Here is a 22,750-nt window from a genome sequence, read left to right on the forward strand (position 1 = left end):
CCAAGAGAATTCCAGAACCTTTTTACAAAATATATTAAAGCTAGGGGATAGATAGAGAAAGAGTAGGTCCCCCAGGGACCTAAAGGGGATTTTTTTGTGGGTAGCCAGGGACTTTGTGCGATATCCTGAAGAAATACTTCAACTCAGAAATCACCATGGAGAAGGATAAAGAGTTATGGGAGATGAACGCTCATAGCCTGGGACATGTATCAGGAATTGATGCACATTAAGGTGGACAACTCCCCGAGATCAGATGAGCTTCACCTGGATGTTGCCTGGAATGGAGCATTCATGGAGAGATTGGATATGCTGTGATTGTTCTCACTAGAACACAGAAGGCTGAGGAGTGACGATACAGAGGTTTGTAAAATTATGACTGCCATGTAGTGAGGAGATGGTCTTTTTTCCAATAGTAGGGTTGAGAGGAGAAATAATTAAAGAGGACCTGAGGCGCAAGTTGGTGGGTTTGTGGAACGAGCAGGTACGTGGTAAAGACAGGCATTATCAAAGCATTTAAGAAGCATTTGAAGAGGTGCATGGATAGAAAGGAAACAGAAGAAATAGGGGTAAATGTGGGAAATTGGGAGTAGTGTAGATAAATAGGTATCTCAGTCAGTATGGACTAGTCGGGCTGAAGGCCCTGTATATCTTTAACTGTATGTTTCTGAAATTGGTAAAAGTTCAATCTTTGTTGTTTCATTTGCCTCAAATTTAAAGCAACCAAGACAGGTTGCAGCCTGCAATACAGAATATTGTTGTGGAGATTTTGCTTTGTTAGAAATTAGCTGATTCTTGTTCAATTTGAATTGAAATGAAACAAAAAAATTCCCACACTGATGTAGATTAGTCACTTGAAACCAACACATTTCGAAGATTTGTTCTGTATCCTCCAGAACGTTCAAATTTAGCACAAAAATGTTTCATTCACTGCAGTGTATAAAAGTAAATAACCTCAGCAGAACAACAGTTGCAGCTTCTGTGAGAACAATTTTGTAGGGGAACTAAAACAAAGTTCTCACTCCAGCCTGAATCTCTCATTTCCAGTCCTTCAATTACTCAGTTTAACATTTTCATGGTATGCGGAGTATAGAAAATGCAGATGTACTTTTCTTAAATTTTAAAAGTACATTTAGAATGGCATTGCAACTAACAAAGCATACATTCAATCCTAAAAATGCACAAATTTCATGGACAGGACTAGGTGTAACACCACAGCAGGATCCCAATTGAAGCAAAATATATTGATTTAATGGAATTTGACAGATTGAGATAAGGTCATGATTCAAACAGTACCTGTTGCAAGAGGCATACAAATCAACAATGATGGAAAGGTCTATAATTTACTTAGCTACTTCTACTTTTGGTCAGAGTAAGCTAAATGTGGCACTGTATCCTGCCAGTGGAATTTGAACTGCTGCAATACATTCATGTAATACAAAGCTACCTGAGATCTGTGACAATAAGACTTACTTACCCTTCATGTTTCCATGATTCAGCTTTCAATAATAATATCATGGGATACCTTTAAAATCCATTAATCCCTTTTGTATAAATCTTACATAACAGGGAGTGAATAAAAGTTTATTCACCCACTGTTGGTTCTGAATATTATTGTTTTGAGAATTGCGTAGAGTGCAAGACCTGGGAGGAGTGGAGTTGGGTGGGAGAACTACCTAGGAGTATATAAGATAAATCTTGTTCATTTTTAATTAGCAATATTTACAGTAATAGTTATCGTTGATAAGTGATTATTAGTGAGAAGGCAAACAAACACTTGCTCATTCATTTGCAATTCCCATGATTACATTTGATACCAGAGCACCCCCACATTGCTGCTGCCTGCTTAACATTACGTTTACACTTAAATTACAACTGAAAACTGTCATCAAAACTGGATGATTTATTTTGTTCCTTCCCTATTTGTCAATATGGAATTTCTAACTTGTACTTGCAGGCCAAATCATCACTTTTGTTTTGGAAAGATCGCTAGACCAATTTACGTTGTGATTTTAATATTGCTGTTGACCGGGGAAGAGTGGTAGCAAAAGAGCAGCTGAAATTTCACATCATTATACAATTGCTATCTTTCTACATTTTTATTTAGTTGCCCATGAGAGTATATCAATCCATCCCTTGCAAGCGGATAGCTGTAGATGTATACAAAACTGGCCAAAAATGTTATGAAATGGCACAGTAATAAAGAATAATAACTGAAACAAATGTGACATTTGTTTATCCCCCTCAGATTATCTCCTTAAAACAAGTAAATAAAAAAATAACATTACAGGCACAAAGCAGGGAACCATTGGATGTGTGATATTTGTGCACATTTACTCTTTTCATATATCATACAAAAAAGGAAACCAAAAATCATATGGTCTCCATCGTCCATTATTAATCTTTACCATGTTAACATTGAAAAGATATTGATGTCTTTGAGAATCAAGGCTGCGCATTTTACTTTTCAAAATCTGATTCAATGCACTATGGTAATCATTTGTATGAAAATAAGAAGTGTAAGTACAAGCATGTAACTGCGTGTGATAAATGGTTTTATAGACAATGCAAGAGAGAAGTCAAACAATTAGATTATGTGAAATTAAAAATTAACAAAAGCCTGTATTGTCAACGGTAGGAAAAAGATTCTGGATAAGTTGCGTGCCATTAAAAATTTCAACAATAGTCCCACTGAAAGCATCATGTATTTTGCATTTCCCCATGTATCATGTTTAGATTTAAATGTCCATAAAATATGAGAACATGCTTTAAAAAAAATGCCAGGTTAAGAACTACTCCAAATAAGCATGAAACCATACACTACAAAACCCACCAAAAAATAAGGTAATAGTTAGTACGAATACAGACAACTCTTTCTCCATTGCCACCTATTTGCAAAACCCTGAGCTGAACTGCAATTACATACAGTCAGAATGGTGACATTGAAGAACCTCAACATACAATCAATTGTTTTATGCTCCACTGCTTTGGTTCCATTCCTTCAGTGAAGTCTTTTTGTTGACAGTAGTTCCTTTTTTTTTGGATCCAGGTCTATTTTGGACATATTCTGGAATAATCATAGGTTTGACCGGTTCTGAAAAAAAAATACATTCTGCAGCTCGCACTGCCTTTTTTTCCCCACATTGAAAGGGTTGATATATCATACCATGTGCAATGCCAGTTTCCCTGCAAGTCGCACACTAAACTCTCTCCCGGAGTTACAGAAGTAACAGAGTGCAGGTCATAGACCCTTCTTATGCACTGATCACGCTGTCTCTGTTCTGATGTAGATGTTCGATGAAGTGACGGTGGTCAGGTAACCAAACAAAAAATCCGATATTTGTTTCTGCGCATGTGCCACTTCACCTTTCGCTTGGAATTATAAATTGTGCTCCGTCAGGCTCTCACTTATGGCACCCGTTAACCCTCACCTGCTATTTCTTGTCTTGTGAACTGAACTTAAATATGTCGTCCGGTCAAAAAATAAAGTGGTTTATCGTCACTGCTGTTGGCCGTCTGAAACTCGTCACGTAGCCGAAACTGCCATTCGTCTTCCAATTCTAGACGTACGATAGTTTGACGTAATGAACTTCGATCTTGGCAAATCACACAGAGTGTGGCAGCTTTAATGGGAAGTACAAATAACATCAAGTTACGATTTCACCAAAATGCATTATTTCAATTTTGTAAATTGCATTATCTCAACCTAATGTGGGCGTTTTCTCACTTAGTACTAACACGTTACTAAGAAAAACACAAGTAGCTAACAATCATTACAATCTTTCTGCCATCTGAACATGTTCCAACAATCAGGCGATTATAGGAGAAAAATAAGCTCTGGAATCACATTTATTAAATATGCAGTTGTGGCTGCATCTCTGGTAGCCAGAAATACTCACGGTCAAGTGAGAAGCTATACAGTTTTAGCTTGGAATAATAGGAGCAATAATCAAATGATTAAAAGCAGCACAGCTAGAACTAGTGTGAATGGATGATCAATGGTTGGCATGGCCGTGCAGGGCCAAAGCGACTGTTTCAATGCTGTATCTCTAAGATTGTAGGAAAGGCAATACCTGTAACACTTCAACAGTTCATCAGGCATGAATATTTGAATGCAATTTTCCATTCTTGTTATTAGCTATTTGTAACAATGCTGCAGCAGGTCATCTATATCTACATATACATCTTGTTTCTACGTGTGCGTGTGTGTCTGTCTGTTATTGTATTTTCACCAAAACGGTACACAATAGCCCGAAATGTTTTGCAGAATCTTATTCAGCTTTTCCACATTGTCCATCTAAGGTTTCCTTAAACAAAAAGTTTAAAAAAAGCCAACTTTCAAAAAAATAACTGCCTTTGACATGGGAGACTTTTCTAGCAGCTTCCAATGATGATATCACAATGGCATCTCACAGTCGTCCAATCACAATGGGATCTCATTTACATAAGCTGCCGTGAAGATTACGAAAACCGAAAATGACATCACAATGTGAAAGCTGCTGCCAATACACAAGCTATGAGAGTTGATGGAGTGGGGGATGGGAGGAGAATAAATGTTATTTAAACATTGTCTTTAGTGGGGGAGTGGGAGAGGGAGGGAGTGACAGAGGGTATGGAAAAGGAGAGTGAGGGAGAGGTGACAGAGAGACATTGGGATCAGCAGCTTCAAGGGGAGTAAGGAGAGAGTGAGATTTCACCCGCCCCACGTGGTAAGGCTGAGACAGACACAGAGAGACACTGAGAGAGAGAGAGGGAGAGCCGGCCTCTCCCCATCCCCGCACACGCAACAAGGGCAGAGTCCCTCTGGTCCTCACCTTTCACCCCACCAGCCGGCCTCATCTTCACCATGGATGTCTGGTCACTCTACACCTCCATCCCCCACCAGGATGGCCTCAAAGCCCTCCGGTTCTTCCTCGACCAGAGGAGCAACCTTTACCCAGCCACTGACACTCTCCTCCGCTTAGCGGAGTTGGTCCTCACCCTCAATAACTTTACATTTGGCTCCTCCCATTTCCTCCAAACACAAGGCGTAGCTATGGGCACACGCATGGGCCCCAGCTACGCCTGCCTCTTTGTCGGGTACGTTGAACAATCCTTGTTCGATGCGTACCAGGGCCCCATCCCCGACCTCTACCTCCGCTACATTGACGACTGCTTTGGTGCCACCTCCTGCACCCACACACAACTGACTGACTTCATCCACTTCACCACCAACTTCCATCCGGCACTCCAATACACCTGGACGATTTCCGACACTTCCCTACCATTCCTTGACCTCACCATCTCCATCGCAGGGGACAGACTCCTGACCGACATACATTATAAACCCACTGACTCACATGGCTATCTGGACTACACGTCTTCCCACCCTGCCCCCTGTAAAGACTCCATCCCCTACTCCCAATTCCTCCGCCTACGCCGCATCTGTTCCCAGGATGAGACATTTCATACCAGGGCATCGGAAATGTCCTCGTTCTTCAGGGAACGGGGATTCCCCTCCGCCACCATAGATGAGGCTCACACCAGGGTCTCATCCATACCCAGCAACACTGCTCTCTCTCCCCATCCCCGCACACGCAACAAGGGCAGAGTCCCTCTGGTCCTCACCTTTCACCCCACCAGCCGGCAAATACAACACATAATCCTCCGCCATTTCCGCCACCTCCAACGTGACCCCACCACTCGCCACATCTTCCCATCTCCCCCCATGTCTGCCTTCCGCAAAGACCGCTCCCTCCGCAACTCCCTCGTCAATTCTTCCCTTCCCTCCCGCACCACCCCCTCCCCGGGCACTTTCCGTTGCAACCGCAAGAAATGCAACACCTGTCCCTTCACCTCCCCCCTCGACTCCATTCAAGGTCCCAAGCAGTCGTTCCAGGTGCGACAAAGGTTCACCTGTATCTCCTCCAACCTCATCTACTGCATCCGCTGCTCTAGATGTCAGCTAATTTACATCGGTGAGACCAAGCGTAGGTTGGGCGACCGTTTCGCCGAACACCTCCGCTCAGTCCGCCTTAACCTACATGACCTCCCGGTGGCTCAGCACTTCAACTCCCCCTCCCATTCCCAATCCGACCTCTCTGTCCTGGGTCTCCTCCATTGCCAGAGTGAGCAACAGCGGAAATTGGAGGAACAGCACGTCATATTCCGTCTGGGGTCCTTGCGCCCTTATGGCATCAACATTGAATTCCCCCAATTTGGCTAGCCAGTGCTGTCCCCTCCCCTTCCTTCACCCTCTAGCTGTCTCCTCCCACCCTCCCATCCGCCCGCCCTCGGGCTCCTCCTCCTCCCTTTTTCCTTCTTTCTTTCCCCACCCCCCATCAGTCTGAAGAAGGGTTTCGGCCCGAAACGTCGCCTATTTCCTTCGCTCCATAGATGCTGCTGCACCCGCTGAGTTCCTCCAGCAATTTTGTGTACCTGAGAGAGAGAGAGGGTTGCGTTGGGGGAACAGGTAAGTGGTGGAATATTGCATTGGGGACAGACAGAGAAAGAAAGACAGAGAAAGAAAGACAGAGAGAGACAAATATCGAGATAGAGAGACAGATAGAGAGAGAGAGAGAGAGAGAGAGAGAGAGAGAGAGAGAGAGAGAGAGAGAGAGAGAGAGAGAGACAGACAGACAGACAGACAGACAGAGACAGAGAGAAGGGAGGGTTAGTGTGTGGGGGGGGGTTAGTGTGTGTGTGTGGTTGGGGTTAGTGTGTGGGGGGAGGGGGGGAGGTTATGTCACAATGGGAACCCGTCAGCCTGCTCAGTTGTGGGCTATGGGTGAGTGGTGGAATATTACGTTCGGGGACCAGACCCCCCTTGTGACGCCACACTTTCCACCCCCCCACCCCCTTCCCCTCCTCCTTCACGATGTGGGACGGGCCCAACAGGTCCGACCTGGTCTAGTATATTACTAAAACCCTCATCTTGTCTGTGTGTGTGTGCGTGCATGTGATTCATGGCCTGAATTACGCCAAAATGGTACACGATAGTGCTGACCTGTGGTGTGTTGTATCATGTTTCTTTCAGATTGTTGGTATACTTTACAAGTTATTCACATTTAAAACTTTAACAATTTGACTTCTCACTTAACTTCTCAGTGTCAAAAGTCCAAATCCTTGCTGGGCCCACAACAATGTTGCAATCACAGAACACTGAGTCCTGGCAGCAAGTTTTTAAAGTTTAAAAATAGGAAGGGGAGGGAGTGCTGGGGGAGGCAGGGGAAGTGCAATCGGATTATTTTTTAAAGTCCTGGAAGCAAGTGCAATTGCACTTTTTTTAAAGTCTAAAAAGAGGGAGGCTGAAGAGGAGGGGGAGGGAGTGCTGGGAGATAAGGGGAAATGAGGCGCCTCTCCGCAGTTGGGGGCTATGTGTGAGCGGTGGAATATTGCATTGGGGGAACGGGTGTGTGGTGGAATATTGCGTTGGGGGAACGGTTTGCGTTGGGGGACCAGGCCTCCTGTGTGACAGGGATCCAATGGGTCCCACTTGGTCTAGTTAACTTTGAAGCTAAACAGAAAATCAATTATCAATTTCACTGTTGTTCAGACTAACAGGGGTGACACATAATTCAAAAGGCCTGGAATTCAAACATTTTGTGTGTGATTTTACACTCTAGATGCCATGATGTGTAAGATTCGTCAAGGAATTTCCAAGTGAAAAAAGTACAGAAAGGAAATTTGAATTGAGGGCTTGTGTGCACATGATGTATCTGGTGTGCAGCGGTGATATCAATCTGCATGTAAGGTGTGGGAAACAGACTGGGACTGAAACAGAAGAGCAAGCCTTAATGGGAGAAACAAGTATTAATCTGAGCTGTTGTTGGCATGTCTGCCATTGAGGATAATCATGGATATTTCTTCAACTTAGTCCTTAGACATTCAGACTCAGTAAGGGCTTTTGTTCACTCACTCACACACTCTGTGGAGGGGAAGAGGGAGCAACTACTCCAATCCCTCCTCCCTGCTAACGGGCTATGTCACCACTATATCTGATTGTACATTGGAGAGGCAACAAATCGGTTTCTACACCTGTACAACAACTCTGAGCAACAAGATCAAACTATTCAACCCTACCAGTCTCAGCAATGTTTCTATTGAGAAATTTGCTTTAAGACTCCTAAAAGATTGACGGAGGATGTACAATTACCGATAATATCCCTGGGATTCATGCTGCTTGCATCTAACAAACCCTTGCGTCTAACAAACCCTACAAAATCACCCCTTTTCAATCCTTTTATAAGCTATTAAGTTCTCTCTCCCGTGCCTATTTAGAACACATTTCTTATGACTCCTAAACAATTCTTAGCTCAATACCAATTTCAAGTATGTTGTAGGTTGCTTAAACAGGGTGCCATGTCTAGACATTCCAGCTGAGATACAAGGAAAAACATTGAATTAAGGCAAACAAAATTAAATATCAATTCCCCAGCATCATGCGTGGATAACAACACATACCTTTAAGAAACGTGAATTTCTTGAGAAAGTCAGCAACAACAAACGAGTCGCAGAGGTAGAGAAGGAGTCCACTGAACAATACCTCCTCGGATTTTATGTTAACTGAGTGAGGCCGTGAGCTTACGTAGCATACAGAAATCTGAGAATGGAATAGAACGGCAAAGGTAAATATATACATTTGGAGAACAATGTCATAAAACTTGAAGTTTTTAAAATATATATATATATAAAATTTAGAAGAATTCTATATATGTATATATATATACTGTACACCTTATATATATTATATATTATATATATATAGTATATATTATATATATACACCTGTGGGTGCCAGCCTTTGATTCGTTGCTACGCCAACACCAGACCCACAAACGCCCAGATTTTTTCCATTTCGGTAGAGATTTCACTTTTCATTCCAAGTATCCACTCCTGATTAAATTTCGTCGTCTTTATGTACACATTTTTAATAAAATCCTTCTCCCCCCCCCCCCCCCCCCACTCACTCATTTTGTCACCTCCTGCTGGCCAGCGACCATAACGGCTGCTGGCGCCCGCATCTCACCTCAAAGACGCCATTTAAAAACAGCCGCACTGCTGAGTCCTGAACGGCTTGAGTTGGAGGACCACGTCTCCCGTGGGGGCTATGGGTAAGGAACGGCTGCACTTGGTATATATATATATATATATATATATATATATATATATATATATATATATATATATATACACACACCAAGTGCAGCTCATATATGTGTGTGTGTGTATATATATATATATATATATATATATAATATATATATATATATATATATATATATATATATATATATATAAAATTCTAGGTTCTCCTAATCCTGGACTTAGAGGGGAATTTATAAAAACATATAAAATCCTTAAAGGATTGGACAGGCTAGATGCAGGAAAAATGCTCCCGATGCTGGGAGAGTCCAGAACTAGGGATCACAGTTTAAGAATAGGGTAGGCCATTTAGGACTGAGATGAGGAAAAAGAGAGTTGTGAAACTATGGAATTCTCTGCCACAGAAGGCAGTGGAGGCCAATTCTCTGGATGTTTTACAAGAGAGTGTTAGATTTAGCTCTTAGAGCTAAAGGAATCAAGGGATATGGGGAAAAACCAGGAACGGGGTACTGATTTTAGATGATCAGCCATGATCATATAGAATGGCGGTGCTGGCTTGAAGGGCCGAATTTCCTACTGCACCTATTTTTCTATGGACTGGTTATTGACCTATCTGTCCACTGTATTTTTTAGTTTAAGGTGTTCATGAGAACAATTAATCTGCCATCAAAATTAATAGTAAGGTAGATTAGTTTAGTTTAGATTTACCATTTGGAAATAGGCTCTTCGACACACCGAATATAGCCGACCAGTGACCACCAATGTTATTCTATTCACTAGGGACGATTTTTTTACAGAAGCCAATTAACCTACCAATCTGTGTAGGAAGGAACTGCAGATGCTGGTTTAAACCGAAGATAGACACAAAAAGCTGGGGTAACTGAGCAAGATAGACAGCATCACTGGAGAGAAGGAATGGGTGACGTTTCGGGTCGAAATGAAGGGTCATCACCCGATATGTCACCCATTCCTTCTCTCCAGAGATGCTGCCTGTCCCACTGAGTTACTCCGTCTTACCAACCTACACATCTTTGGTAATAGGAGGAAATCGGAGCTCTTGGACCATCACAGAGAGAACGTACAAACTCCCACACCATGACAAAGAGAACGTACAAACTCTGTACAGACAGCACCCATAGTCAGGATTGAACCCAGGTCTCTGGCACTGTACCGAAACGCCACCGCACCGCCCAAGATGTATTTTAGTAGGATTGATACCTTGTGTCCCAAATTGTAGCCCACGTAGGAACAGGCCTGATAATCAACACCTATGCAGGCCTCAACATACTAGCTGAGCTATGTTTCTCTGCATAAGGCCCACAATATGAAACTAAAGTGACAAGTGGAAAGGATTGGGGATCAGAGGGAGGGGGGGGGGGAGGGGAGTCAGTCTACCCCACAACAGAAGGGGGAGGAGTTGTACAGTTTGATAACCACAGGGAAGAAGATTCGCTTGTGGCGTTCTGTACAGCATCTTGGTGGAACCAGTCTGTTGCTGAAGGTGCTCCTCAGGTTGACCAGCTTGTCAATTGATGCCATCATGTGTACTTATTAGCGTCTATCCTCATGCATGGCATTCACATAGGAATGAATAGCCAGCAACAAATCTATGCTTTTGATCTGCACAGACATTGATCATACAAACTGACCTGGTGCATACAAATGCTGCATTAGGAAAGAAAATCTGAAGATCCATTTGTTGTTTTGTTAGTTCATTTTGAATGTATTTTTACTAAACTGTATTTGTTATACAAGTGAGAATGGATGTGGAGAGGATATTTCCAGTGGTGGAATAGTCTAGGACCAGAGAGCATGGCTTCAGCATAAAGGATGTACCTTTAGAATTGAGATGAAAAGGAACCAAAGGGTTGTGAAACTGTGGAATTCACAGATGGCAGTGTAGGAAAATGATGGGTATTTTTGAAGCGAAGATTAATAAGTTCTTCAATATCAAGGGTGTCAAAGGTTGGCAAGAAAGGAGAATGGGGTTGAGAAGGAAAAATGGATCAGCCATGATTGAATGGCGGAGTACGCCCGATGGGCTAAAAAGGCACCAGTGTCTCATGATATTGTGAGCAATCTTTTTTGTCAAGACCAATTAGTGGAATAATATCCATAATAAATATTTATTGTACAGCAGATTAATACTCTGGACTGTGGATGGTTGACATTTTAATTCATTGCAGTAATCTATTTAAGCAACAGCTCACCTCAGGACCCAGGTTCATGTAACAGTCAATGGACAACACCGGATTCTTACTGTTGTGTATAGCTTTAGGAAAGAGTTTGTAACTAGTGTGTTGCAGAAACTTCTCCAGGAGAAACTGGGCAGGTGCAGCCAGCATTGTGCTTTCACTGTCTGGAGCACAGACGTACTGCGAGGCTGAAATAATATTCAGGCTTTCAATCACCTATGTGTACAAAAAACAAGGCTTTCAATGAACAGGTCAGGTAAAAAAAATAGTCATAGAGTTATACAGCACGGAAACTGGCCCTTCAGCCCAATTGCCTAAGCTGACCAAGATGCCCAATCAACTTCAGTCCCACCTACCCACATTTGACCCATATCCCTCTAAACATCCTATCCATGAACTCGTCAAAATGTCTTTTAAATGTCGTTAAACGCCTCAACTACCCCCTACTCTGTGTGTGAAAACATTGCACATCAGTGTCCTATTAAATCTTTCCCCTCACCATAAGCCCATGAGCTCTGAGTCTTAATTCCCCTACTCCGGGTAAAAGACTCTGTTCATTCACCCTATCTATTCTCATGATTTTATACATCTCTGCAAGATCACCTCTTCACTTCCTGCACTCCAAGGAATATAGCTAGCCTGTCCAATCTCTCCCTATAGCTCAGGCCCTCAAGCCCTGGCAACATCCTCGTGAAACATATTTGCTCTCTTTCCTGCTCAAGAACATCCTTCCTAAAGCAGGGTGGCCAAAAGTGAAAACAATGCTCCAAATGCGGCCTCGCAAACATCTTAAACAACTGTAGCATAACATCCAAACTTCTATGCTCAATACCCCTGGCTGATGAAGGCCAATATAACAAAAGCCTTCTTGACTACCCTCTCTACCCATGACACCACTTTCAGGGAACTATATATCTGTATGCCTGGATCCCTCTGCTCCACAACGCTCCCCAGGACCTGTGATGGTCCTGCCCTGGTTTGACTTCCCAAAGCACATCACCTTGCACTTATCTGCATTAAACTCCATTAGCCATTCCTTAGATCATTTACCCAGCAGATCAAGAGCCTGCTGCAATGTTTAATAACCAGGTGGAATCTGATTAAAATCAACAGAGATTTAAATATAATTTCCTTACCATAATCTTAGGCTTTATAACAAAATCTTTGTGCCCTCCAACCTGAATGCATTTCTTCATGAAACTGAAGTGATTGAATCGACAAAGGAGCAAACCACTGCTATTTGTCCGTAAGTTGAAATCAATGTCTTCACAGATATATCTGTTTGGAACAAGGAAGTTTTAATTAATTGACAGACAGAGCATGGAAACAAGCCCTTCAGCCCACGCTGAGCATTCACACTTACAATTTATAGGAGTAGAATCAGGCCATTCGGCCCATCGAGTCCACTCCGCCATTCAATCATGGCTGATCTCTGCCTCCTAATCCCATATTCCTGCCTGTATAAATGGGCTCCAACATATAATACTCTTTCGCATTCCAACATATAATACTCATTAACCTGTTCAGTGCCACCCCCGAGTATACTCGGGTCAGAGTGTACAAGTGAAAACAAATCTTGGCAGTGAACTGGTTAAATCTGCATCACCGCTTTCTCCAGATGGTTTTGAGCAATGCTGAAATTTTAGTGCAAGAATCTGATTTCAGAAATCATTGGTTAGCCTGCAGATGGCACAGTGACGTCACCGCTTTCTGTGTACATGTTACACAGCAGGCACGTGCCGTCAGGGTAGGCAAGGTAGGCACTGCCGACCCCGACTAAAATTATAAAATGGTAATTACTAAATATAAATAGTAAAGGCATGGGAGAATAATGCCTATCTAAGAGATCGATCTCTTAGGTAGGCATAATTCTCCGTACCTTTCATCCACAGCACTTGTAACCCTTGAAGGTCTGTGCAGCCCATGTGCCGTCGGCGCTGCTTTGAGCTGTCAATTTCAAGCGGGGCTGAAGGCAGCTGAAATTCGGCCTTTGCAGCACTGAGCAGGCATAGCAGCCTACTGCGCATGCGCAGCGCTAGTTTCTTGGCGAGGTTTTCAAATATGGATTGTCATTATTTTAAGTGTATCTTTGGAAACAAAGAGAGAAGAATGGAGTTTGTGTACCGATAATGTGGTAGGTACATTTCTTGGTGCTTTATGGATTTAAATGCCGTATTTCCTGAGGTGTGGGGGTGGGGGGAGAGTTCCTTTCACAGCGTTTGGGGAGCCTGGCCCGGGGTAAAGTTGCGGGGAGGGCAGGAGCGTTGTGAAGGAGGGGATCTGGATCATGCCACTTGCGACGCTCCTTGCACAGAGCCACCGCATTGAAGCGGGGGGGGAGAAGCAGCTTGGGTGGCTGTGAGTGGCCGCCGGGCCGGACAGCGGAACCGGCCACCACCTCAGCGCCTTCTGCCAGGCCCCCGCTCACCTCTGGTAGCTCTCCGTCTAAAAATCTCTCTCCTGCCGCTCGTTGGCCTCACTCTAGTCAGCTGCTTCCCCCAAATCCTTAAATTCCGACAGCGCAATTGAGTTTACTCGACTGTGGGAATTTAAGGATTTGCGGGCAGCGGCTGACATGAGCGAAGCCGGCGAGTGGCAGGTGAGAGGTGTTCAGACGGAGAGCACTGCCAGAGGTGAGCGGGCCGACAGAAGGCGCTGAAGTGGCGGCCTGTTCTGCTGTCGGGTCCCGGCGGCCGCTGACAGCTACCCGAGCTGCTTCTATCTTCGGCTACAATGCGGTGGCTCCACGCCTGGAGTGCCATGGCAGCGGTGAGTGAGTGAGTTACTGGCATTATCCCTGATCCCCTTCTTCTCAACACTCCTGCCCTCCCCGCAACTTTGCCCCTGGCGCAGACTCTCCACACGCTGTGAAAGGAACTGTCCCCACAATTGGTCCCTTGAACAAGTGTTGTCATTCAATTAGATGACAACTGATTCAACTGTTCCCTGTACTCCCATTTTTCCCACCTTCTCTTCACCTGCCGTCACCCTTCACCCCCACCCATTCAGTAATTCAGAATAAAGGAGACTAGGAAGCCTTGGGCAAATTGAATTGTTACTGTTTTTACTTTTATTTTTTATTTTTACGGAGAGAATCTGTGCATGCGTGGTTTAATTTTTTTTTAAAAGCCGACTGACTGCCTACCCCGAGTAATCACTCACGGCACATGCCTGGTACACAGAATGCAAATGGTATGTTAGCATTCATAGCAAAAGGATTTGAGTATAGGAGCAGGGAGGTTCTCCTGTAGTTGTACAGGGCCTTGGTGAGACCACACCTGGAGTATTGCGTACAGTTTTGGTCTCCTAATCTGAGGAAAGACATTCTTGCCATAGAGGGAGTACAGAGAAGGTTCACCAGACTGATTCCTGGGATGGCAGGACTTTCATATGAAGACAGACTGGATAGACTCGGCTTGTACTCGCTAGAATTTAGAAGATTGAGGGGGGATCTTATAGAAACTTACAAAATTCTTAAGGGGTTGGACAGGCTAGATGCAGGAAGATTGTTCCTGATGTTGGGGAAGTCCAGAACAAGGGGTCACAGTTTAAGGATAAGGGGGAAGTCTTTTAGGACCGAGATGAGAAAAAAAAATTCACACAGAGAGTGGTGAATCTGTGGAATTCTCTGCCACAGAAAGTAGTGAGGCCAGTTCATTGGCTATATTTAAGAGGGAGTTAGATGTGGCCCTTGTGGCTAAAGGGATCAGGGGGTATGGAGAGAAGGCAGGTACAGGATACTGAGTTGGATGATCAGCCATGATCATATTGAATGGCAGTGCAGGCTCGAAGGGCCGAATGGCCTACTCCTGCACCTATTTTCTATGTTTCTATGTTTCTATGTACAGCTGCAACAATGAGATAATCCCTTCATGAGAAAACTATGCCTAAACAGTGGAAATCTTAAAAGCAGAAATATATTTTGCTGATGTAACAACATATTTTTAACAAGTAACGGAAAAGGTTGAACACCGATTTTCCAACACACTCTGTTCCAGAGCTGAAGAAGGGTTTCGGCCCGAAACGTCGCCTATTTCCTTCGCTCCATAGATGCTGCTGCACCCGCTGAGTTTCCCCAGCAATTGTGTGTACCCTGTTCCAGAGCCTTGCTGGATTATCTGTTTTTCTGGACTAACAGAGGCCAAGTGATAATTTAATGACAGTAAATCCCAGGCCCACTAATGACATCCTCCCGTGTCTCTGAAGCATCATGGAGTGCCAGAAACCGATGGGCTGAATGGCCTAATTCTACTCCTATAACTTGTGAATTTGTGGGTGTCCACAGATATGGGGAGAAGGCAGGAAGATGGGATTAGGAGGCAAAGATCAGCCATGATTGAATGGCGGAGTCGACTCGATAGGCCAAATGACCTAATTCTACTCCTATGAAACCTTCACGATGGAGGGACATGACCAAAGATCATAAAGCGGAGAAAGATAGACCACTCCTGCAAAATCCAATGGACTGACATGTGGTACGCCACGGAGCGTAACTTCCGCCATTTCAGTAAACCCGACCCAACTTCAGTTATGCTTCTCGCAGTGTAATCAGCGTTGCGGGGGAACAGTTTGTGTTTACTATGTTTATAGTATGTTTATAGTATCTTTGCTTGGACACTATGTAATATTATGTTTACTATAATACACTTATAATACTATGTTTATAGTATCTTTGCTTGGAGCCCTGCACACAGACTGCGTATCCAGCCCCCGGTGCAACACTCACAGACTCTGCAACCAGAAGGCAGACTATTAAATCAATGCGGAGTTTAACACTGTCACTGTCACTACACAGACTCTGCTAACCAGAAGACAAGTTATTGAGTCAGTGTGGAGTTTCAGTACACGGAACTCTGCTACCGGAATCCCACAGTGGGGATCCCAGCCCCAGCGCTAACAGTCCATCTTCCACCTCTCTCGGCCGGTAACAACGTTTCCAATGGAAACGGCAGTGACACCGATCCTGGCGCTTCCTGCACAAGACGCTGTTCCCAGCGGAGAGAAACTGTCCTCACTATAAAGGCGAACCCTCTCTGCCTCTCCGCGCATGCTTCTCATTCGTACTCCGGGACAGGATGTGCGCAGAGAGGGGTAAACAAACACACGAGGAATCATCTCACTGGGGAGCATCTATGATCTTTGTCACAGAGAGCAGAGAGAGATTGGGTGGGAGTAAGGGAGAGGGAGCAGGAGGGAGAGAGAGAGAGAGAAGGAGGGAAGGGGAGGGAGGGGAGGAAGCCGACAGGAGGAGAGGGTGAGAGAAGAGGAGGAGAGGGCGGGGAGAAAGGAGGAGAGAGAGGGAGGGAAGGTGAGAGAGGAAGGGGGTGAAAGGGTGGAAAGGAGAGAGGGGGACAGATGGGGAAGGAGAGAGGAGTGAGAAGGGTGAGGAGAGAAGGGAGAGGGAGGGAAGAACGGACAATAGGAAGAGGCGGACACTGCGAGACAGAGGGGTGTGGAGAGAGGTCACGGAAGGAAAGAGTGGGGAGGAGAAGGGGGGAAGAGCGAGAGAAAGGACAGGGTCAGAAGGAGAGACAGCAAGAGAGAGGGTAGAAGGAGAGATTGGGGAAGGAGAGAGAACTGCGGGGACAAGCAGGTCAGAATGCAAGGAGAGAGAGAGGGGGCAGGTGGATCGGGGAGAGGTGGGCAGACGGAGAGACTGAAATGAAACAGGGAGGGATAAAGTAGCGAGCGAGAGAGATAGGGGACGATGTGGGGTTTTACACTAGAGCCCGAGAGGAGGGACCAAAAAAAAGATGATTTGTGTGGTATTTGATCAAATAATAGCAATATGAAGATGCCATGACCAAAGCAAAGATACTAGAACGGAGACGGAAGCCGGTTACGGAAATGGCGCTAAAAATTACCCATGACCTACTACGGCCTTTACGTCGATTGGACTATCTTTGATCTTTGGACATGTCAGAGCGCTCGCTACTCGCAGTGCCATCTGTGGCTGCTCAGGGGATTTCATCTGAGCTCTTGTATTTTGTCCAGATTATAGGGTTGGGAAAAGTATCAGTTGCCTGAAAATCTGTATTCAACCTGTATTAGGAACTGCAGATGCTGGTTTAATATATGATAGACACAAGTACTGGAGTAACTCAGCAGGACAGGCAGCATTTCTGAAGAGAAGGAATGGGTGACGTTTCAGGTCAAGACCCTTCTTCAGGCTCGACCCGATACATCACCCATTCCTCTTGTCCAGAAATGCTGCCTGTCCCGCTGAGTTACTCCAGCAATATTTGTCTATGAATCAATGATGATCTGCATATAATATGGCATAGAGTCATAGATGTGGAAACAGGCCCTTCGTCCCAACCTGCCCACACCAGCCAACATGTCCCAGCTACACTAGTCCCACCTGCCTGTGCTTGGTCCATATAATAGGAGCTTTGGTGATGCCAGACTGTCAGATTTTCCAGATTATGGGTTGTTATTCCGATTAAGACCCCAGGATATTTTTATTTTACATTTTTTTAAATGTTACATAGTATTATAAAAAAGTTCCAGTGAACTCGGTAAGGTTAAAGGTAGAACAGTGACTAGTGTTTAAAGAAGTGTGGGAAGCAAGTGCTCTGTGAGTTTAAAGGGGGTATGGTTGGAGTAAGTTAATAGACTGTGGGATATATTTGTCAGTTAGCTAGCCACTAAACCAACAGGATTTCCAAATTATAGGTTAGCAGATTATCGGAGTTATATTCTACTTACAAATAAGTAAGTATAATATTAAATTCTAAGTATAATATTAAATTTCACGCAATCCAATGGTTAAAATGTACTAAAACAGAGTTTTCTAGTAAAGTCCATTAGATCTGCCAAAGAAAACATTGCATAATATTTGATCCAAATGGTGACGGAATAGGCGCAGTGGGGAGCAAAGGTATTTAGGTATCCTTATGCACAAATCACTAAAACCTGGTGCATTTATACATATAAAAAGTATTCAATATTGCTAATGGAATATCTCGTGACCTTGAACTTAAAATAAATGAAATAAGGCCCCAGTCATGACAAGATATGGTCAGACTACAAATGCGTTCAGTTTTGTGCGTCAACATTTCAATAAAAGGAAATTGGCAGATTGACCAGTCGATATCAGGGTTTAACAAACAGATCATAGGACTAGTTGCATGATGTTGGGTCGTATTCAGCAACCAACCTACACAAGGGTTCACCATTTCAAACCTGATTTTGGGCTCAGGTGTAACATTTTCACTCAGAGGGTGGTAGGTATGTGGAAAAATCTGCTGGCAAAGGAAGTGGAGGCAGGTACCGTAACAGCATTTAAATGACAGGTACATGCTTAGAAAATGTTTGGATTGTTCTGAGCCAAATGTGGGAAAACGGGATGAGCTTTCGTCACTGTGAGCTTTGGGGCATCTTGGTTAGTGTGGACAGGTTGGGCTGAAGGACCTGTTTCTGTGCTGTATGATTCTGTTTCTTTACAGTTAATTTTTTTTTACATTTAGTTTTTTATCTTTAATGTGGCAAATGCAAGAGAGAAAATAAAAGTCATTTCAAATCAAATTCTACAGTGACTTGCACCCGTGACATTAAGTCTGATTCTTTCTCCAGACATGCTTGCTGACTTTTTGTTTACTTCAAGCATTTCCCATTTTGTTATCCAGTGATATATTGGGAAATTTCTTACATGGCTTCCAAAAGGTCAAACAGCTGCAGTTAGCTTATGCTCCAGTGGATGAAGACAATGCAGTATAGAATTGTCGTCTTTAAACTATAGGCTGCAGATTTAATTCCCAGTCACTCCTCAACTGGTGTTAAACTGTCTAACAAGTTGTTACTCTCTGCTAGTATCAACAGTTTACAGATTAAAACACAAACTTAAAAATAACCCATCATCATGCTGCCAAGTTCTGGTCAGTTTGCTGCCCATCACAACTTCAGCAGCCCCACCCCATCCTTAATTATTTCCCCATTTTGCAGTCCAATTAAAATTTTGAATAATAACTAATGTAGAGTCAAAAGAGTGTTTTATTGTCTTATGTCCCAGATAGAACAATTAAATTCTTACTTGCAGCAGCACAACAGAATATGTAAACACAGTACACTGTAAACAATATAATAAATGAGAAAAAAGTTCAGTGTGTATATATATATATATATATACTCACACACACGTGTGTGTGTGTGTGTGTGTGTGTATATATATATATATATATATACACTCACACACGTGTGTGTGTGTGTGTGTGTGTGTGTGTGGGTGTACACACGTACATAAAGAACAAACAAACAATAATAGTGCAATAATATGATCACTTTTTCTCCTGGCTTCTTTGTGAGTAGATTAAAAGTTGCAAATTTTGTTTTACCTTTGCTCCTTGTTGAAAACATACCTGCTCAGATCATACTGTACATTTTGTGTCAGGTCGACATTGAGGAATATAAAGTCATGCATGTGACAATGAGAGAATGCTGTCCTCAGTTTGCTAGTGTTCAGTTTGCTGTTCCACTTTCGAATCCCACAGAGTGCATAATGAGTGATCTTTGGTGTGGCTTCAATGTGCTGCATTACGAACTTCAAGGAAACATTCTTTGTGGAAACTGCAGAATCTTTTGTTTCACTGCTCAAGAGAAATGTGGTTAATTACTTCACTTATGCATTTTCCTAACATCATAGCAGTGTTGCAAATAGATCATTTCAGTTTTATCTCTGTATGAATTCTTGGTTGCAAAAAGTGCCTTGATTTGTTTCTGTAAAAATCAACGACATTTCACGCAATTAATAAGCGAGTTCGGTATTCTGAAAAACGCAAGGAATCATGGGATTTGTCAAAGGTAGAACCCTATAAATATAAATCGAACAAAGCGCTGTAGATTCAGTGAGTATAGTTTGGCTCCGATTTTTTGTCTTTTATCATTGGGAGGACGGGCAGGTTGAGACTGGGCGCCGCAAGCGCTGCCAAACCGCCACTGGACCGCCCCGGTCCCGTTCCCCCGTCCCCGAGTGTCCCATCCCCGCCCAGGGGGGGCCAGAGACGTCCGAACCAACGGGACTGTGCGGAGAAGCGCCAACCCCAGCTCACCTCCGCCTCTCCCGCCAGGCCAACCGGCAGCCTGGATCATCGACACCAGCGGCCCCAGGCTCAAAGAACCCATAGACCCACAGCCATCGCCAACTCCAGCCCAACCCCGCTCCAACTGCAGAAGAACTCGCTCCCCGATGGGCAATTACGGCGACAATTGGCAGTTCGCCCACAGCCTTGCCAAGCTGCGCTCCCTCAGCCGCCACCCCAAGTACAAGCCGTACCTTCCACACCACCGGCTTCTGCCCCTATGGTACCCGCTACCACTTCATCCTCAAACCCGAGGAGGAGTAAGTCCCCGGCGCCAGAGCGCCAGCCTGGGCTCGGCCTCATCCGGTTCGGCGCTTGACTGGGCAGCGCTCCGGGCGGTCTTCAGCCCCGACCTGGAGATGGAGCTGGCCCGGACTCTGGGCTTGGGGCTGGGTAAGGGAGGGGCACGAGATTGCTGCCGCCGCCAGCACCACCAACAGCACCAGCAGCTCCAGCGGGAGCCCGGCCTGCCCATGGCCAGCAGGAGCCCGTCCACAGACTCTCTCTCTGACCAGGACGACCAGCAGCGGCTCCGAGTTGCCCGTCTTCGAGCAGGAACTCGGTGTCAGACTGAAAGAGGGGGGTGGAGGTGGAGAGCTGCCGGCCAACCCGGCGGGACAGGCAGAGAGAGCTGAGCTGAAGCCAGCAGCTGCAATCTAGGCCGCCACGCCAGCCCAGGGCCACCCAGGACACCTCCAGATAGGGACGGGACAATGGGGAGGGGACGTTGACGGCCCAACAGTCACTCAACAGCATCCGCAGCGACAGAGAGCTGACCCCGACCCCGACTAAGGATGAAATGCAAGCCTACACACAATGCAGCACCACCGTTGCCAAGACTGTTTTATAGCTAGTGACCTATGACCTGGGCATGCGCAGTCGGAATACCGAACTTGTTTATTGTGCTTAAACTTCTGTTTAGGAATTTCAGAGGGAACTAAATGCAAGATTAGAAAGGAAGGAGATGAGAAGGAATTTCTTAAGTCAGAGGGTGGTGAATCTGTGGAATTCTTTGCCACAGAATGCTGTGAAGGCCAAGTTAGTGGATACATTTAAGTCAGAGATAGATAGATTCTTGATTAGTAAGTTGTCAAGGGGTTATGGGGAGAAGGCAGGAGCATGGGGTTAGGAGGGCCAGATAGATCTGCCATGACTGAATGGTGGCGTAGACTTGATGGGCCGAGTGGCCTAATTCCGCTCTTATGACAGTATATCATTTCAAAACTTTTAGACTTCCTTTTTATCTAGGTAGCTAATTATTGCGTATGGAGTTAGTTATTGTCTTAAGGATAAGTTTGTATAATCAGTTTAGATAGTACTTTGGCTTTGGGCTTGATTTTCTTGGTTGAGCGCTTATCCTGGTGTTATGGTACAAGTTTTTTTTTTTTAAATTTTAATTAAAAGCATATGTACCAATGATAATAAACGACAAACTGGTTACAGAGTTCTTACATAGCTTCAATTTTTAACGTTTATTTTTAAAGAAAATAAATAGAGAAAGAACGAAAACATAGAAACATAGAAAATAGGTGCAGGAGGCCATTTGGCCCCTTGAGCCAGCACCGCCATTCATTGTGATCATGGCTGATCGTCCCCTATCAATAACCCGTGCCTGCCTTCTCCCCATATACCTTGACTCCACTAGCCCCTAGAGCTCTATCTAACTCTCTCTTAAATCCATCCGGTGATTTGGCCTCCACTGCCCTCTGTGGCAGGGAATTCCATAAATTCACAACTCTCTGGGTGAAAAAGTTTTTTCTCACCTCAGTCTTAAATGACCTCCCCTTTATTCTAAGACTGTGGCCCCTGGTTCTGGACTCGCCCAACATTGGAAACATTTTTCCTGCATCTAGCTTGTCCAGTCCTTTTTTAAATTTTATATGTTTCTATAAGATCCCCCCTCATTCTTCTAAACTCCAGTGAATACAAGCCTAGTCTTTTCAATCTTTCCTCATATGACAGTCCCGCCATCCCAGGGATCATTAGGTCTCGTGAACCTAAGCTGCACTGCCTCAATCTGCCTCAAAGAGACTATAAACTAATAGAAAGGAGAAAGAAAAAGGCAAAAAGGAAAGGAGATTACAAATATAAAGATTGTGGAGATAGATCCGGGAGATGTTGAGTATAGTTGTTCATCCAACCCTAAACTCAAGTTGTGACTTTATTTTTGTGTTAAACAAATTAACTGTTTTTTTAAATTCAATAAATGGAGACCATATTTTAGAAAATAATTCTGGTTTGTCAATTAATACAAATCTTATTTTTTCCAAATGCAAGGTCTCGGTCATTTCTGTAGTCCACATTTTAATTGTGGGGGTTGCTGTTTTTTTCCAAAATTTCAGTATTAATGTTTTCGCAGTTATTAAACTGTAATCAAGAAAGTGTCTCTGGCTTATC

At 44.1% G+C, this 22,750-nt stretch overlaps 1 protein-coding gene across 9 annotated transcripts in view; it reads right to left on the reverse strand.

Annotated features, from left to right (window-relative positions):
* Positions 1 to 1,689: 1,689 nt before the first annotated feature.
* greb1l (GREB1 like retinoic acid receptor coactivator) overlaps positions 1,690 to 22,750 on the reverse strand; it is a 254,492-nt gene continuing 233,431 nt past the window's right edge. For all 9 annotated transcript variants that reach the window (XM_033019628.1, XM_033019632.1, XM_033019629.1 and 6 more), the window contains 5 exons: positions 19,634 to 19,861; positions 12,413 to 12,554; positions 11,292 to 11,492; positions 8,440 to 8,578; positions 1,690 to 3,620 (listed from right to left, as the gene is read on the reverse strand). In XM_033019628.1, coding sequence (XP_032875519.1) covers positions 3,457 to 3,620; positions 8,440 to 8,578; positions 11,292 to 11,492; positions 12,413 to 12,554; positions 19,634 to 19,861 — 874 coding nt within the window. In that variant the 3' untranslated portion in view covers positions 1,690 to 3,456. The remainder of the gene's footprint in view (positions 3,621 to 8,439; positions 8,579 to 11,291; positions 11,493 to 12,412; positions 12,555 to 19,633; positions 19,862 to 22,750) is intronic.

The sequence above is a fragment of the Amblyraja radiata genome, chromosome 4 (assembly GCF_010909765.2).
Source record: "Amblyraja radiata isolate CabotCenter1 chromosome 4, sAmbRad1.1.pri, whole genome shotgun sequence".
NCBI classification, from domain to species: domain Eukaryota; kingdom Metazoa; phylum Chordata; class Chondrichthyes; order Rajiformes; family Rajidae; genus Amblyraja; species Amblyraja radiata.